The 18501-nt window shown below is 43.0% G+C and overlaps 1 protein-coding gene across 2 annotated transcripts in view; it reads right to left on the bottom strand.

Moving 5' to 3' along the window:
• LOC126106826 (uncharacterized) overlaps positions 1–12221 on the bottom strand; it is a 191976-nt gene extending 179755 nt beyond the window's left edge. For both annotated transcript variants that reach the window (XM_049913220.1, XM_049913221.1), the window contains exon 1: positions 12109–12221. In XM_049913220.1, coding sequence (XP_049769177.1) covers positions 12109–12197 — 89 coding nt within the window. In that variant the 5' untranslated portion in view covers positions 12198–12221. The remainder of the gene's footprint in view (positions 1–12108) is intronic.
• Between the last annotated feature and the right edge of the window lie 6280 nt (positions 12222–18501).

The following is an 18501-nucleotide window of genomic DNA, read 5'->3' as shown; positions in this document are numbered from 1 at the left end:
TGTCTGATTTTTTCCAACATCATCATCCACTTTGTTCATACCTGGTTTGGAGCTTAGGTTTGACAGTCACAGCACGCATTACTTTTTCTTGTACAAAGCATATTCCTCAAGGCTTGCAGTTAATTCAACTTTGGTGACAACACCACCTGAACTACCGAACAATTCTCTGCTGTCAGTTTCAGCATGGAAAACACAGTTATGATCGTAAGACACATTTTCAGAAGTCTGTGAGTGCAAATTATTAGTAATGTCAACTACTTTCAATTCTTCTTTGTGAAGCTTTGTTGCAGCTTTGTGAAGCTATGTAGAGCAAGATAGTAATCTCACCTTGAGGGCCCTGTCACCAAATTTGTCTCTCAGAACACAATGAATCACAGCTGGGATGCTATTAGGTACAAGCTCCAAACCCACTAACCACCAGTCCATAGTGTATAGAAATTACATGACTTGTGGATAGACATCAGGTGCCAATACCTCCAGAAACCTACTGTGGACTTGGCTGACTGCAAACCATACATAATTGCCACAGTATTGCACTGAAAAGATGGTACAACATGCTCTTAGGCAATTTGTCATGATGTTTATGTTCAGTTTATTAGGCTCTGAAGGGTTCATCATAAAACTATCAACTTCTTTATGTGACTCAACAACTCAGCATCTCAGCTATACAGTGAGTTATGCCTTTTTCCTTCCATTATATATTTACTCTGAAACTAAAGCATGGTGTTGGTGACCCTGAAGGAAGGAAGATTAGCACTTAATGAAACCGAGGTTAATTAGAGATAAAGTACAGACTTGGACTGGAGACAAAATAAAAAGGGAGCATCACAGCAGTCATCTTAAATGAATTAAGAAAACAACATAAAACATAAATCTGGATAGGTGGATGGGGATTTGAACCCTATTCCTCTGAATCTGAGAGCACTAATCAGTTCATCACATGCTTTGATAGTTGATCTAAATGTAGTTGGTTCATGATGTCAGAAATCTTTAATCACTAGTATTTAAACAACGGAAAATCCAGAATGGGATGCAACAGTATGAGAAGGATAGTTGCTACTTATCACACAGAGGAGATGATGAGTCACAGGTACGCACAACAAAAGACTGTCAGGAAGTGAACTTTCAGCCAATAGGGCCTTTATCAAAAATAGAGTTCTTCATTTCAGTGACTGCTTCACAGCCTGTGCCATCTGGATACATCCCAACAACACCAGCTTTTCTGAGTTGCACAGGTGGGAACTCTCCCTGCAATATATCCTATGTTCCCAGAACCCAATGGAAAATCCAGAATGGAATGTAATAATATTATGAAAAGGATAGTTCCTGTGCCCATTCCCGCACTTCACAGCCCTGTATTCTGCTGACACACTCTGAGACTCTTTACTCCCCCCCCCCCCCCTTCTATTGGAAGTTGTTGGGTGGAGGGTGTGGGGACGGTATGTAGGCGTAGTAGTAGTAGAGGGGGTTTTGGGCGCACGACAGCAAGGTCTTCAGCGCCCGTTCAGTAACATAGTGAGACGGGTGTCAAGAAAAAACTCAGAACAGTAATATAAAACAGAACATAAAACACGGGGAACAATCGTTGAATAATATGTGCTCACCCACAACGAAGTGTGGGATGAAGCAGGGCGTCAGCAGTAAAACGTGGACAACACAGAAAGAAAATGGTAGAGGGAGCTAAAACAATGTAGCAGATGGAAGTGGCTGGCTGACCGCAAGGAAAAAATGGAGGAGTCAGCCACTCTGCAATACACTAAAACCTCCAGCCTAAAAGTTTAGGCCAGAGTCCAGACACATCACAAAACTTAAAAACCCTAGACACACACGTCTCATCGTTAGCTAAAACACGAGGCAGATCCCCATCAACTTGTGCTTCTGCCCTTGCATCACGGTATAAAATGCAGTCTGTTAAAATGTGCCAGACAGAGATGTGCACACCACAAGCATCACAAAACAGAGGATCCTCCCGCCGTAATAAAAAGCTATATGTGAGAGGACAGTGCCCAATCTGAAGGCGTGTGAGGGCCACCTCTTCCCACCTGAGCAACCAGCAGGAGGAACGCCATGACCGAGTGGTTGACTTTACCAACCGCAGTTTATTGGCAGTCACCACCAGCCATTCGTCCTCCCACAACTCCATGCACTTCCTGTGGAGTGCATAGATGACAGACTGCAAGGGGATAGGACACTGGACCACATCCTGCTCTCTGCAGGCCTCCTTGGCAGCCCGATCGGCCTGTTCATTGCCCCATATACCTACATGACCAGGCACCCAGCAGAAGGATTCCTCTTTACCCCGCCGTTGGAGCAAGTACAGTTGGTCATATATCAGCTAGACCATCTCCTCAGTCGGGTACAGGTTCTGCAGTGATTGTAAGGCACTAAGAGAATCGGAGCAGAGAAGAAATCGATCGCCCCAAACACGAGTCATCTGCTCCAGTGCCTTCAGGATCGCGTGGAGCTCCGCTGCAAAAACTGTATATTCAGCAGGGAGGCGAATCCGGGTAACATGATCAGGGAACACCACAGAACAGCCAAGGAAATTCTCCTGTTTGGAGCCATCAGTGTAAATGACAGTGAAACTGTGATGCACATCTAAAATGTTAAAAAACAGAGATTGGAATGTAAAATCTGTTGTGCTATCTTTCTTAAAATTAGTCAAATCTAAAATACTTTTGGGTCTCTGGAGGAGCCAAGGTGGAGATCTGCTCCAACCGCGACGTAAAACACGAAGACCAGCCATAGACATCGCAGTGAGGCAATCCTGTGCGCGAATCCCATAGGGCTGCGTTGCACGTTGCCGGTTATGAAATAACCGTGTCAGAGGAAGCTGAACAACAGTATGGTATGCAGGTGTGTATGGTGTGGACATAGTTTTATACGCCTGGTGTACTGTAAGTAGCCGTCGCCGCATATGAAGTGGCGGTTCACCATCCTCTGCACAGAGGCTTGGTATGGGGCTAGTTCGGAATGCCCCAGTGGCCAACCGAAGCCCTTCATGGTGCACATTGTCCAACATCTTTAAGTAAGAAGGCCTCGCAGACCCATACACCGTGCACCCATAATCGAGCCAAGATCGCACAAACGCCCTTTAAAACTGGAGCAGACAAGTCCTGTCAGCTCCCCATGTACTGTGGATAAGACATTTTAAAATACTTAAAGCCTGAAGCGACCGCCATTTCAGGTCTTTAAGATGAGGTAACCACGTAAGCTTAGAGTCAAAAATGAGCCCCAGAAATCTCACCGTGTCTTTAAAAGTAAGAATAGTGTCCCTCATCCTCAACTCAGGAAAAGTTAAAATCAAACGAGAACAGTGAAAAAGAACACACACGGACTTCTCGGTGGAAAACTTAAAACCACTCTTCTGCGCCCAGTCATCCAAACGTCTAATAGTAAGTTGCAACTGACGCGTTGTCGTTGCAAGGCTTGAAGAAGAGCAAAACAAAGAGAAATCATCCACAAACAAGGAACACGACAGGACTTTTCACTATGGACGTAATACTATTAATAGCTACGGCAAAGAGAGTCACACTTAAAACGCTACCCTGAGGGACACTGTTCTCCTGCTCGAACCAATCAGACAGGACGTCACCAATTCGGTATATAAAATATTGTGGCGAGAGGAAAAACTGAATAAAAAGAGGAAGACAACCACGAAAACCCAATTCGTGAAGCTGCTCCAGGATGAGACGCCTCCAAGTGGTATCGTAGGCCTTCTCGATGGCAAAAAATACACCTAGAAGGTGATGACGGCGTAGGAAAGCTTGTTGTATAGCCGCCTCCAGGAGGGCAAGGTTATCGAAGGTGGAACGAAACCTCCTGAACCCACACTGAAAGCGACTAAGGAGTTGCCAGGATTCTAACATCCAGACAAGGCGGTGGTTGACCATCCGCTCCAAGGTCTTCCCCATGCAACTAGTGAGGGCAACACTATGGTAGCTACTCGGATGCGTGCAGTCTTTCCCAGGTTTTAAAAAAGGAATTAAAACTGCCTCACGCCACGCGGCAGGAAAGTGATCCGACGCCCAAATGGCATTAAAAAGTGCGAGGAGGATTTCTTTGTTGCGCATTGTGAGGTGCCATAGCATACTGTAATGGATCCTGTCGTGACCAGGGGATGTGTCACGAGCTCCAGACAATGCAGAATCCAGCTCCCACATAGAAAATGGGCAGTTGTAAACTTCGTGAGAGGTGGACTGGAAGTCCAGACTACATTTGTCAGCAACCGCTCTATGGCGCTGGAAACATGGATCCTGACTGGTTGTTGCAGTAAGTGTGGCAAAATACGCTGCCATAGTCTGGGCAATGTCTCACGGATCCGTGTGGAGAGTGCCGTTATTTATTACAGCAGCTATGGGGCTCCTCTCTCCTCTGCCAGAAATTCTCCTGATGGTCTCCCAGACAATGGAACTTTTGGTGGAACGATTAATGGTGTTCAGGAACTTTTGCCACGACCTCTTCTTGCTCTCACGAATAATGCAGCGACATCTTGCCCTCACCACCCGAAAGGCTGCAACATTCCCAGCAGTCGGCCGACACTGGAACCGACGCAGAGCCGCACACCTGGTCCTGATTGCAGAGTGGCATTTGGCACTCCACCAAGGGACAGGTGGCCTCTTCCGGTGGCCTGTGGACTGTGGAATGGATGCTGCAGCGGTGTGGTGGACTGTTTTGGTAATATGATCCACCCACGCCTCAACATTCGCACAGTGTTCGAAATGGGCCAACTGGCTATAAAATGTCCAGTCAGCTCCACGGAGCACCCATCGTGGTGGTCTCCTTTCGGGACCCATGCGATCTGGCAGGTGAATCCAGATTGGGAAATGATCACTGCCGTGCAAGTCAGCGACCACTTCCCAATGAGCACTCGCGGCAAGAGCTGGAGAGCAAAGCGAGAGATCAATGGCAGAGAACGACCCAGTCACCATGCAGAAATGAGTGCTCTGTCCTCCATTGAGCAAGTAGGCACAGGATGACAGGAGAAGCCTCTCAATTGCTCTACCCCTGGGACAGGTAATTGCAGAGCCCCAAAGCACATCGTGGGCAGTAAAATCACCACAAATAATGAATGGCTGGGGGAGCTGTGTAAGGAAGTCGGTGAGGGCCGCTTCATCAAGTGCATCATGTGGGGGCAAGTAAAGCGAACATACAGTCAATGGATGACACACGTGTATGGACACAGCGACGGCCTGTAATGTCGTCATAAGTGAGAAAGGCGAGGAATGGTAGTCCGTCCTGATGAAAATACCTACGCCTCCTCTAGCTCTCTCTCCACGCAGGTCGCCCTTTTTGTGGAGTGTATAGCCTCGTAGCTCAGGGGAGTAAGAGGGATGGAAATAAGTCTCCTGGAGACATAGACACAGTAGTCTACCCTGAGATAGTAGATGAAGTTCCTCCACATGCGTCCTGAACCCTTGTAAGTTCCACTGAAGTATGTGAGCCATCTATGATGGGGGTAGCACCTTCATCCTGTCTCTCTGATGGGGCGGGGAGACCACAGCAGGTGGAGGGGCAGGCGTGGGGCAAGATGATTGCCCCACACATACATCGTATTCCATCAACTCTGGAGAAGAGTCAGATGAAGCCTCATTTAAAACAACATCTGCACGGTCAGACGGTTTACCATGGGATTTGACCCACTGTTGCTGCTGTACGTGAGCTTTCTGTGGTTTGGTGGGCTTTGGGGGAGCTGATGTGGGAGTGGTAATGGCTGTACTGGGCTTCGGAACATCCTCAGCTATTGGCGGCACCAGGGGCTGGCCCAAGTTCGCCACTGTACCTTTGTCTGCCATTCGAGTAGGGGCTACTAGCTCTGAAACACTGACTGCATTGCAAGTGCACTGACAGCTGCAGGTATTAGTGCCAACACTCACCACCTCTGTCTGCGTTGAGGCATCGACTTTTGGAGTAGGCTTCTGAACCAGGGATGCAAAAGATGTAGCAAATGTGGGAGGTTGCATCGACTTATAGATCTTCTTGGCCTCACCATAGGGATACGCTTGGTTGTTTTTATTTCCTGGACTTTGCGTTCCTCTAAAACTATTCGGCAGTCCCTACTCCAAACAGGGTGGTTCCCAGAGCAATTGATACATTTGGCTGGAGAGGAGCAACCAACTCCTTCATGAGCAGCCTTACCACAGTTGCCACAAGTCACTTTGCCTTTACATCCTAGGGTGGTATACCCAAAACACTGGCATTTAAAACAGCGCATTGGGGTTGGGAAATAAGGCCTCACACTAAGGCGAAGGAAGCCAGCTTTAACATGTTCAAGAAGTTTCGTGCTGCTGAAGGTCAGAATAAAGGAGTCTGATTTGACAAGATTGCCATCAACCCTCTTCATGATATGTTGGACAGCAATGATACCTTCCGGAGCTCACTCACATTGCAGTTCTTCCTTGGGAATGCAACTAGATCCCGGCATGTCACAACACCTTTGCTGTAGTTCAAGGTGCTGTGCAGTTCAGTGTCTATGGCATACTCTCCAAGGCATTTAGCAGATTGGAGGTTAGTTGCTTGCTGGGAAGTGGAAGTTGCCACTAGCAAGGTCCCATTACGTAAGCGCTTCACCGATTTTAAGGAGCCACAGATTCCCACCAAACCCTTTTGTATATAGAAGGGCAAAACCTTCTCGAAACTACCCTACTTCCATTTTACAATGAGAAACACATTCGAATTACCAGAATGCATTCTGTTACCTAAGACTGGACTTGTCAAAGAAGTGCCGGAGTCAGGGGGACTGACTGCACGAACCGTCTAAGGAGACTGGGTGTTAGAACCTTCCAGCGGCCCACCCTTTCCGCTGGGCGGAAGAAAAGAGGATTTTGAAGGATCCATCTCGGTCCCACGAGTACCTAGGGAACTAGAAGTCCACCTAGACAGAGCCCTGCATGCCTAGGTAAGCCTTATACAACTGAGGTGTGGCAGGTTCCCCAGAGGTTGCCCGCTAACGACTGTTCCACCTCAACAGCCATGCATCTCATCAGCGAGCAGCACACCTTGAGATTGAAGGGTTGTTTATAGAGGTTTATTCCATCCTCGTGATCCGGGCGGTCAAGCCAAGATCCCCATCCCCTGAGACACACAACATTCCACCGCCGTGCCACACGGTGGTCGCTGAAGTATACTCAGAGCTTACAGTGACAGGGGAGTGGTGGAGCTTACCAGTCCCCAGCTCAGGAACCCTGGGGTTGCGAAGCCCGTACCCGGCACCTGAATGCCGAGCCCCTGGGGGCGGGACAGTATGTTACCATATGTTGAGGCTGGGATGATTTCATGAAAATAATTCCCATCTGCACAGTTCAGAAAAGCTGGTGGAAGAGAGAAGAATCCACATGGCTCACGTTGTGAAGCAGCCACTGAAATTAAGCGTTTTGTGTTCAGCTGCATGTTGTGCTGCAGGGTGGTCCACTTTGCTCTTGGTCACAGTTTGGTGGTGGCCATTCATCCAGGTTGATAGCTGGTTGGTAGTCATACCAATACAAAGAGCTGAGCACAAAACATGGATGCTTTCACAGGAGTTCCAGCCTCTGATGGGGCAGGATAAGCCTGTGACAAGACTGGAATAGGATGTGCAGGGTGGGTGGATTGGGCATGTAGGTCCTCCACAGAGATATGATCACTGCAGCAAGGGATTGGGATTGGGAGTGGCATAGACAGAACACCACTTTAGGAGGGGTGGGAAGGATGTCGGGTAGGGTGTCCCTCATATCAGAGAATGATGGTCGATTATCAAAGCCTTGAAGAGGGATGTGGTTCAATTGTTTTAGTCCAGAATGATACTGAGTGATGGAAGGGGCACTTCTTTTTAGCAGGTTCTTGGGAAAGGTGGAAAGATATGGTGTGTGTAGAGATATGGCACAGGAAATCTGTTTGCTGTCTACGTCCGGGTAATCCCTGTCTGTGAAGGCCTTTGTGAGACCTTCAGCCTACTGGGCAATGAACCTGCTGCCATTGAAGAACTGTTGATGTGTAGCAGTCTTTTAGTTGCACCTATCTGCAACTCAACAATTTGTCTTTACAGAGAGTAGCAATCTTTTCTGTAGTTGTTAATATTCCAACCTGTATTTTCCATTGTTTCATTAAACTAATGGTTAGGTTTGTGAAGATCCTATCATCACTTAGATGATAAAAAGTTAATTAAAGATCAGTGCTCTGCCCCATGGCGGACTGCTACAGCTTTAACAGGTAGGATTCACCAGCTGGTGATAACTGCAGCATACTAATTTTGGCAGGAGTCAGTTTCACTCAATGTACTTTACACATGGATAAGAGCATCATATCATTTGGTTGCTCTCTCTTTTGTGTAATTTAAGAGTGATCCTGGTGCAACATTTGGGTTGTTTGTGGAATCAAGACTCATCCCTAAACTGACAGGCATGTGTTTTAGCTGCTCTTAAATTAACTTTCCGTCATCAAAGTGATGATAGAATGTTCACAAAGCTAACAGTTACTTTAACAGAGCAATGGAAAACACAGGTTGGAATATTAACAAATACAGAAAAGATAGATTGCTACTCTAGTATTGTGAAGAAGAGAAATTGTCACAACTAGGAAGAAAGGAGTGGCAGAGACTATAAAAATTGTTGATAAACACGGGAATGAGGTAGAGAAAGCGGTAAAGTCACTCATTATATAGCTAACCATCTAGTTTATCAAAGGAAATTACACCAAAAATTTACTAAACTGCTGTGCTATGTAACCCAAAGTCTCCACATGCACACTGCTGCACATTCGATTATGTTCTAATGATATTCTCATATTTATCAGGTCCTGCTGGACAGCTGCTACCAGTGTTTTGAGTGAGTTGACCTTACAAACAGACATTAATGATGTCCAAATTCACTTATATCAGTGGATTTCCCCTTTTACAGCCCATATCAATCTTACAATGTTTTCTCATTTTCTTGTACATGGCTTCTTTCCTTTCTGAATCAGGCAGCTCCAACACCAGCAGGCAGTATTCATTCTTGTTGCTGGCAGGGTTCAAAATGTTTTGCAGCATCAGTGTAGTATACACATTCATTCACAAAGAATATATACAGAACCAACAGAATACACATACATGTAAGTACATGCACAAGCATGCATGTGCTTATCAACATTGTCCTGCCTGACTAATTGTGCCAGCACTGCAGACTGACAGGGCTGAAGCCTTGTGTCAGGTTGATTGGGCAAGGGGTCCAGGAGAAGAGAGAGGGATTAGGGGAAGATGCTCAACTGATGGGAGTGTCAATAAGGGCATGGGATACGACTGTGGAATCGATGAGTTTGTCTGGTCCAAGGCAGCACATAATAACTTGGAAAAAGAGCTTAGGAGATGAGGTAGAACAGAGGATGAGAGAGGCTGTGTGCAAGATGAGTGAGATTATGATCTTGGGGGAGAGGGAATGGTGGGCATTGGGTAGGGACTAAAGGCAACTGGGCCCAGGAGGATTAAGGGACTGAATGATGTGTTGGAAGGACAATTCCCATTAGAAAAGCTGATGTTGACCATAAGGATCCAGATGGCAAGGTTGGAAAATAGCCACTGAAATCAAGCATGTTGTGTACAGCAGTGTTTTCACCACTGATTGGTCAGCTCTGGTCTCTGTCACAGTTTGGCAATGGTAATTCATACAGGTAGTCTGCCTGTTCATAGTTGTGCCCACATAGATTGCTACAGTGAAGCTACAGCAGAACAAGTATATGATATGACAGCTTTCACATGTGGCCCTGCTTCTGACAGGATAGGACACACCTGTGATGGGACTCAAGTTGGATGTGCTGTGTGGGTGCATCAGACAGGACTCCCAGAGGGGTATGACCCATGTGGCAAGGGATTAGTATTAGGTGGGGTGTAAGGGTGGACTAAGATTCATGACAGATTTGATGGGCACGGGTATACCACTTTGGGATAGATGGGAAGAAGTGTGGGTAGGATGTTAATTCTTTTTGAGCCCATGAATGAAAGTAGTCTGAAGCCCTGGTGAAGTACAGAGTGATTATAAATTAGTTATACAAAAGTAACCTTTAATTATGAAAAGTGTCAACAACTTACAGAAATGTTTGAAACAGCACTGAATGCAGCATATATTCAAGTTTTATTTCTACCCAACACTGGTAGTTTCTGATGTTCCTCCAAGGTGGCGTGCATGCACGAGTTATTCAAACAGTCATCATAGAGTTGTATAATGGAGTAGAGCACAGACAGTGTTGTTTATGGTTTTATGAAACCAAATCTGCTATTATAGTTCAGAATCAATGAGGACTATGTAGTGATGAGTCACAACTTCAATGGCAAACTGTTATTAACTGGTAAGACTGTTTTACTGAAACTGGTTTTACATCACACAGGATTGAAACTGGTTTTACATCACACAGGATACCACGTCAGGGTTAGCCAGCAGTCCCTGACAACAACTGAATAAGTTTGGCAGTCTTACATTAAATGCATGGGGAAATCAAAGAGGCATGCCAGTTTAGAATTGAATATGCCTAGTTTTACAATGCAGTATGTATTATGGGAATTCCTGTCATTCAGATCCTACAAACTGGAAATGTTGCAAGCTTTAAGGCAAACTACAAAGAAAGACAAGATGAGTTTTGTGTAGAAATGTTTAACAAAATGCACACTGAAGATGATTTTCTTAATAAAATTGTGTTCAGTGGCAATGCCAGCTTCCATTACTGCAGTAAAGGGAAGCAGCATAATGTTCGGATATGGGCTGAGCATAATGTAATGGAACATGTACAGGACTCACTTAAGGTAAATTTTTCTTGTGCAGTATGATGCAATATAATTTATGGTTTTTTACGAGTAAACTTTTCTAGAATATCAAACCTGGACATGCTTGAACATTATCTAATGCCTCAATTGCAGCAGGATTTTATTTTCTGGAAAGTAGTGTGCCCCCACATTATCATCACCAAGCTGTGACATGTGTCCATAGTAATGAGCTGACTTGGACTGGACTTGGTGGAACAATATTCTGGCCACCATGATCACCTGGTTTAATCCCTCTTGGTGCATGGGGCTATATTAAAGACAGAATTTTCATGCCTCCACTTCTGGGAACATCAATAATTGCGACAATGGATAACATAAGGAGTTCTCACCACACATCAGGATTTGCTTCATAGGATTTGGCGAGAAAGTGAGTACATATGGGACATTTATCAGGTTATAAAAGGTAACCACAATGAACATTTGTAAATGAAACTTGAAGACATACTGCATTCAGTGCTGTATCAAATATTTCTGTAAGTTATTTAGTTTTCCACAATTAAAGGATACTTCCTCATAACTAATTTACTGTTTATGTACAAGTTGCACATATAATGATCAAATTTATGATGGCTTAAATGACTAGTTGCAGTCGAGAGCTAAAGACACATACAGGTGAAATTGCTACAAATCATATGAGCATTAAGATGAAAGAGGAAAGACAAAAACAAGAGAAGTCTGCGGATAGAATGAGGGAGTGGAGGCACTAGAAACATGAGCACTATGACACATAATCAGATGAAGGGCAAGATAAAATTGTCATGCTAGTTGTTGTTTCCAGAGTTCAGAAGAATTGATATTAGGATCTAAAATAGACAACTGCTGAAAGAATTAGCAGGATCTCTATCGGAACTTGTGTGTTGCATAGTTGTCCTCGCAATTGTATATTGCACTTTGTTAGTGTGGCGCCTTTGCCTGTAGTAATTTGTGGTTATAGTGGTCATACCAATTTCAAAAGCTTGATCAAACTTTCGGACTACTTGATGAACACATGGTTTGTCCTATTCTTAATTACTATGTTATTGTAGCTTTGCACAAATACAATGCAAATGGGAGATTTAATAATAGATATGTTCTCAAAGTACAATGGTTTTGTATGGTTAATATATTAATTATTGCATTTCAGTGAATGACTGAAGTTTTTCTGGAATTTTAAGATGTATTTTTGACTGTGTCATCCTTATTTCATTGTGTGACTTCAAAATGTAATATTCTTTGCACAGCAGTTCAAAGATTCTGGTGCAGCATGATATTGTGAAATAGCATAAAAATGTTTTCTGATTTGGGTGAAATCCTAACTGGAGTTGTGTGTTATCTCTTGAGAAATATGCATGTTAGCTCACCTCCACTGTTCTTGATTGTAGTTGTAGGTTCCACAGTCATAGATGCATCTTGTTTCCTGTTGAGAAGGATGTTCTTGTGACCAGTCCATACTATATGTATGATCAGGATTTGTGCCTGAAACATTCAGTAACACTTTACTTATTGCTTTTCTTCATTTTATTTTGATTAACGTATCAAACTAAGTTCTTGAAGAAATGAGGCATCAAACCATAAACAAGATAAAGTTTCCTAAATATTCCCTTCTTTACTGAGAGGAATTGACACCATAGATGTAAATGACTTATCTAATCCATGTACTGTGAACAAGAAAACTAAACAAATAAATGTAACAATACTGTAAAAGGGATAGTTGCTACTCACAATACAGCGGAGATCCTGAGTCGCAGATAGGCACAACAAAAAGACTGCCACAAGGTAACTACTGCTCATGTGAGTGTGCAGGGATGAGGTGGAAAGAAGATAGGGTTAACAGGCAAGATAGGGCAGCTATGTGCTGCTGTTTGGAGTTTAGACAGAGGGGGAGAAGTGGAGAAGAAGTAAAAGGACTGGGTGTGTTGGTAGAACAGAGGGCTGTGCAGTGCTGGGCTGGGAACAGATACCCCATGCCTTATCTTTCCAGTCACTTACCACCTCCTGAATTCCCACTGGCCAGCCATTGAGGAGCCTTTCCTCCTGACTCGGTACCACCCAGGACTGAGTAAATGAATTACATTCTCTGTCATGGTTTGAACTGCTTCTTGTCATGTCCAAAATGAGAAATGTCCTACGCACCATTTCCCACAGTGGTATTCCATTCCCACCAAACCTACACAATATCCTTATCCATTCTGACAGAACCTCTGCTTCCACCTTCCTTGCCTCGTGGCTTGTATACCTGTAACAGACCTGGATGCAAGACCTGTCCCATACGTCCTCCCACCACCATCTAATCCAGTCACAAAAATCACCTGTCCCATCAAAGGCAAGGCTACATATGAAACCAGTCATGTGATCTACAAGCTAAGCTGCAACCACTGTGCTGCATTCTACATGGGCATAACAACCAACAAGCTGTCTGACCACAAGAATGAGCACTGACAAACTGTGGCCAAGAAACAAGTGACCAGCCTGTTGCTGAGCACGCCACCCAACAACATTCTTCATTTCATTGACTGCTTCATAACCTGTGCTATCTGGATCCTCCCCACCAATACCAGCTTTTCTGAACTGCACAGGTGGGAACTCTCCCTGTGATATATCCTATGTTCCCATAACCCTCCCAGCTTCAACCTTCACTAGTCATTGTCCTTACCCATTAGCCCACTTCCTGTTCCCATTCCAGAACAGCACAGTCCTCTATTCTACCAACACAACCAGTCTTTTTACTACTCTCCTTTACCACTACCCTCCCACTCTCCCCCTCCCCCTCCATCCTTCCATTTGACGTCCCAACAGCACCTCTCTCCATATCCCTCTCTCCACCTCGCCCCTCTAAGCTCCCATATATATATATATATATATATATAGGGAAACATTCCACGTGGGAAAAATATATCTAAAAACAAAGATGATGTGACTTACCAAACGAAAGCGCTGGCAGGTTGATAGACACACAAACATACATACAAAATTCAAGCTTTTGCAACCAACGGTTGCTTCATCAGGAAAGAGGGAAGGAGAGGGAAAGACGAAAGGATGTGGGTTTTAAGGGAGAGGGTAAGGAGTCATTCCAATCCCAGGAGTGGAAAGACTTACCTTAGGGGAAAAAAAGGACAGGTATACACTCGCACACACTCACATATTCATCCGCACATACACAGACACAAGCAGACATTTGTAAAGGCAAAGAGTTTGGGCAGAGATGTCAGTCGAGGTGGAAGTACAGAGGCCTCTGCAACTCAGTATCTCCGCTATATGGTTAGTGAATAAAATGTAAATGTCGTGCGACTAGGGCCTCCCATCAGGTAGACCATTCTCCGGCGACTTGTGCATCAATGGGGATGAAATGATGATGATTAGGACAGCAAAACACCCAGTCCCTGAGTGGTAAAAATCTCCGACCCAGCTGGGAATTGAACCCGGGCCCTTAGGATTGACATTGTCACGCTGACCACTCATCTACTGGGGGCAGGCTATATGGTTAGTAGCAACTATCCATTTCGTAATATTGTTGCATTCCATCCTGGGTTTTCCATTGTTTAAAACAAATAAATGTCTTAGATATGTATGAAATAATATTTAGGCCTACATTCTATCCCAGGTCCTGGGAAAGATGAATTCAAAAATATTTATATAAAATTGCTGATAATCAGCAGCACCAGCAGCAGCACAATTTTAATAGCTGTGTTTGATTGCTTTTGAAACTAATCTTCTTCATGGGTAAAATCAATGGATAGTTTTCCCCAAAGCAATTTTCATGATGTTTCCACATAATAAGGGGGAATTATAATCCAAAGATAGTCTTCAGCCCCAGCCAATAAATCAGAATGAATTTTTTATAATAATTCATAATTATGTAGCAGTAAAAGAAACGTTGAAAGATTATTTATATAAGGCTTAAGAAGAAAAACTGAGTGTAAGAATGGAACATCCATTTTAATAACATCAACAATTTATAAACTTGCATTACAGCAGGCAGAGTTGAGTTTTAGTAAGCAGTCATAGAGGTGATAGAGTTTGTGCTTACATATTGGACTGGGCCGATAAGTCAATAGTGACAATGATGAAAATAAAAATCACAAGATGCTGAATGAAGTGGTTCTCAGTATCCTCACAGCATATGAACTAAATATTTAGGGAAAGTAAAGTCTTTTCCCATAAGCAATCTTCTTGGCAAAAATGACCCATGGACACATATCAGAGACTTCAGAGACAGTCTGGCAATGAAAACACAGGCAATGGTTCCCTTTCGATGTACTAAAATGCATTCAGAATCACACATGAGAGTATGCACATCTACATGCATCTTCATTCCCTTTGATCACATTTAAATAAAACAATAGTACAGTTACAGGATACTAAATAAAACGAGAATTGTCTGAAAAAAGTTCTGAAAGTATTCTCTAGTTGCTGGATGACCACTAACGAGAATACACAAAGAGCCAACCACTGTCAGAACAAGTAAATTTTAGTGAACAGTAATATACATGGGTATTAAAAATACTCAAATAAAAAGCCAAGTCTGAGTTTAAAAATAGGTATTAACCGAGAGAGGAATATTCAAGCAGAACTGTAAAATTATGATTCAGATAGTTGTGGCTGGCTTGATCCATTGACCAAAAGTGAATGAACCAGTCACTCTGAAACACATTAAAATACCATCCCAGTAATCTGGATGGGATTCTTGACAATATATAAATCTTCAGACCTTTTTCACAATCATTGTTACCAAACACACGGAGCAAATTACTATAAAAAGAAATTTATAGTGTCCTTGTCAGAATCTAAAATGCAATCACGTAAGATGTGGCACACTGAAACTGGTACACCACGACCTCTGCAAAGAGATGTGAGGAAGTGCCTGCGTATCAGAGGGCAGTGCCCTATTCTCAGCTGTGTTAAGGCCACTTCTTCCCTCTGCGTGTTTGGAACTATGTTTACCATGCCAAAACTGTAGGCTTCACCGGTTTTAATTTTTTAATTTGTACGTCTAGCAACACACTCTCCTGCACATATATAACTCATCTCCCCAACAATGAGATAACAGCATTCCAGGAAATGGCAAAGTTACTTTCTTCGAATGTGTCTCTTGTTGCTGAGTCAGCTTGCTCCTTTTCCATGATTCTTATTTGTTACGATTCTCAGCAGAATGACATTCCCACTCTTGATGCTGTAGTACGTGAATAGCATCTTGTATGTTTTGGTCTATTTTGTCTGATAAGAAATGAGAAGGTTCTCCACAGAATAAGTAAAAACATGGAAATGTGGGTGACATTGCCTAGAAGAAAGGACAGTGTGATATGACGTGTATTAAGACATCCGTGATATTAGAGGGAGCTGAAAAGAATAAAAACTGGACAGGATGACTGGAATAGAGGGTGGTCCATTGATTGTGACTAGGCTAAATATCTCATGAAATAAGCATCAAATGAAAAAACTACGAAGAACAAAACTTGTCCAGCTTGAAGGTGAAACCAGATGGCGCTATGGTTGGCCCGCTAGATGGTGCTGCCATAGGTCAAACTGATATCTACTGCATTTTTTAAAATAGGAACCTCCATTTTTTATTACATATTCATGTAGTACGTAAAGAAATATGAATCTTTTAGTTGAACCACATTTTTTGCTTTATGATAGATGGCGCTGTAATAGTCACAAACATATAGCTCACAATTTTAGACGAACAGTTGGTAACAGGTAGGTTTTTTTAAATTAAAATACAGAATGTAGGTACGTTTGAACATTTTATTTCAGTCGTTCCAATGTGATACAAGTACCTTTGTGAACTTATCATTTCTGATAACGCATGCTGTTACAGCGTGATTACCTGTAAATACCACATTAACGCAATAAATGCTCAAACTGATGTCCATCAACTCAATGCATTTGCCAATACATGTAACGACATTCCTCTCAACAGCAAGTAGTTTGCCATCCGTAATGTTCGCATATGCACTGACAATGCGCTGACGCATGTTGTCAAGCGTTGTCAGTGCATCACGATAGCAAATATCCTTCAGCTTTCCCCACAGAAAGAAATCCGGGGACGTCAGATCTGATGAACGTGCAGGCCATGGTATGGTGCTTCAATTACCAATCGACCTGTCATGAAATATGCTATTCAATACCGCTTCAACCGCACGTGAGCTATGTGCCTGACATCCATCATGTTGGAAGTACATCGCCACTCTGTCATGCAATGAAACATCGGTAGAACATTATGTAGGAAATCAGCATACATTGCACCATTTAGACTGCCATCGATAAAATGGGGGCCAATTATACTTCCTCCCATACTGCCGCACCATACATTAAGCTGCCAAGGTCGCTGATGTTCCACTTGTCGCTGCCATCGTGGATTTTCTGTTCACCAATAGTGCATATTATGCCAATTTATGTTACTGCTGTTGGTGAATGACGCTTCGTCGCTAAATAGAACGCGTGCATTGTCCCGTAATTTCTCTTGTGCCTAGTGGCAGAACTGTACATGAGGTTCAATATCATTGCCATGCAATTGCTGGTACATAGAAATATGGTATGGGTGCAATCAATGTTGATGTAGCATTCTCAACGCCAACGTTTTTGAGATTCCCAATTCTAGCGCAGTTTGTCTGCTACTGATGTGCGGATTAGCCACAAAAGCAGCTAAAACACCTACTTGGCCATCATCGTTTGTTGCAGGTCATGGTTGACGTTTCACATGTGGCTGAACACTTTCTGTTTCCTTAAATAATGTAACTATCTGGCGAACGGTCCGGACACTTTGATGATGTCATCCACGATACCGAGTAGTATACATAGCACATGCCTGTTGGGCATTTTGACCACAATAGCCATACATCAACATAATATTGACCTTTTCCACAATTGGTAAAAGGTCCATTTCAACACGGGTAATGTATCACGAAGCAAATACTGCCCACACTGGTAGAATGTTACATGATACTACATACTTATACATTTGTGACTATTACAGCTCCATCTATCATAAATTGAAAAAAGTGGTCCAGCTAAAACATTGATATTTCTTTACATACTACATGAATATGTAATAAACAATGCGAGTTCCTATTTAAAAAAACGCAGTTGATATCCGTTTGACCTATGGCAGCGCCATCTAGTGGGCCAACCATAGCGCCATCTGGTTTCCTCCTAGACAAGTTTCATTCTTTGTAGTTTTTTCATTTGATGCTTATTTTGCGAGATATTTGGCCTCGTCACTATCAATGGATCACCCTGTATAAACGAAACTAATAATCTACAACACTGGGTGTGTAATTGAACTGGTCAATGGACCTTTTTTGAGATGTATGGGAGTATCTGATACATACAAGAAATTCACAAAATGTTCTAGTAAAGCATAAGTGATAATTTCAAATTTATTTAAAAATTTAGTCATGACATAACTTATGACTAATACAATGTTTCTGTTATTGTTTTGAAGGATAAAAAAAAACATTTGTTAACGCTAATTACTAATCATTTATAAATTCCTGTGAATGTGAACAATCAATTTTTGAAACATTATTATCTCTGAACTCTAGGATTTGCATCTTTGGTCATTCTTTTATTATCTTCATACTTGTTGGAAGTAAGTTGTGGTTTTATCAACTGAAGGGAAAGGAGGACAATATGAAATGTTACAATTTACTATATGAGAAAAAAACATAATAAAGAGACAGAAGGCTAAAATTGACATACACAGTGTTTTGATCTAAGTTATTACCTCGATCAAGCTTCCTCGATGGAAACTG

The sequence above is a fragment of the Schistocerca cancellata genome, chromosome 10 (genome assembly GCF_023864275.1).
Source record: "Schistocerca cancellata isolate TAMUIC-IGC-003103 chromosome 10, iqSchCanc2.1, whole genome shotgun sequence".
Taxonomy (NCBI): domain Eukaryota; kingdom Metazoa; phylum Arthropoda; class Insecta; order Orthoptera; family Acrididae; genus Schistocerca; species Schistocerca cancellata.
Note: the sequence above shows the minus strand (reverse complement) of the source record. Positions and strands in the feature narration are given on the sequence as shown.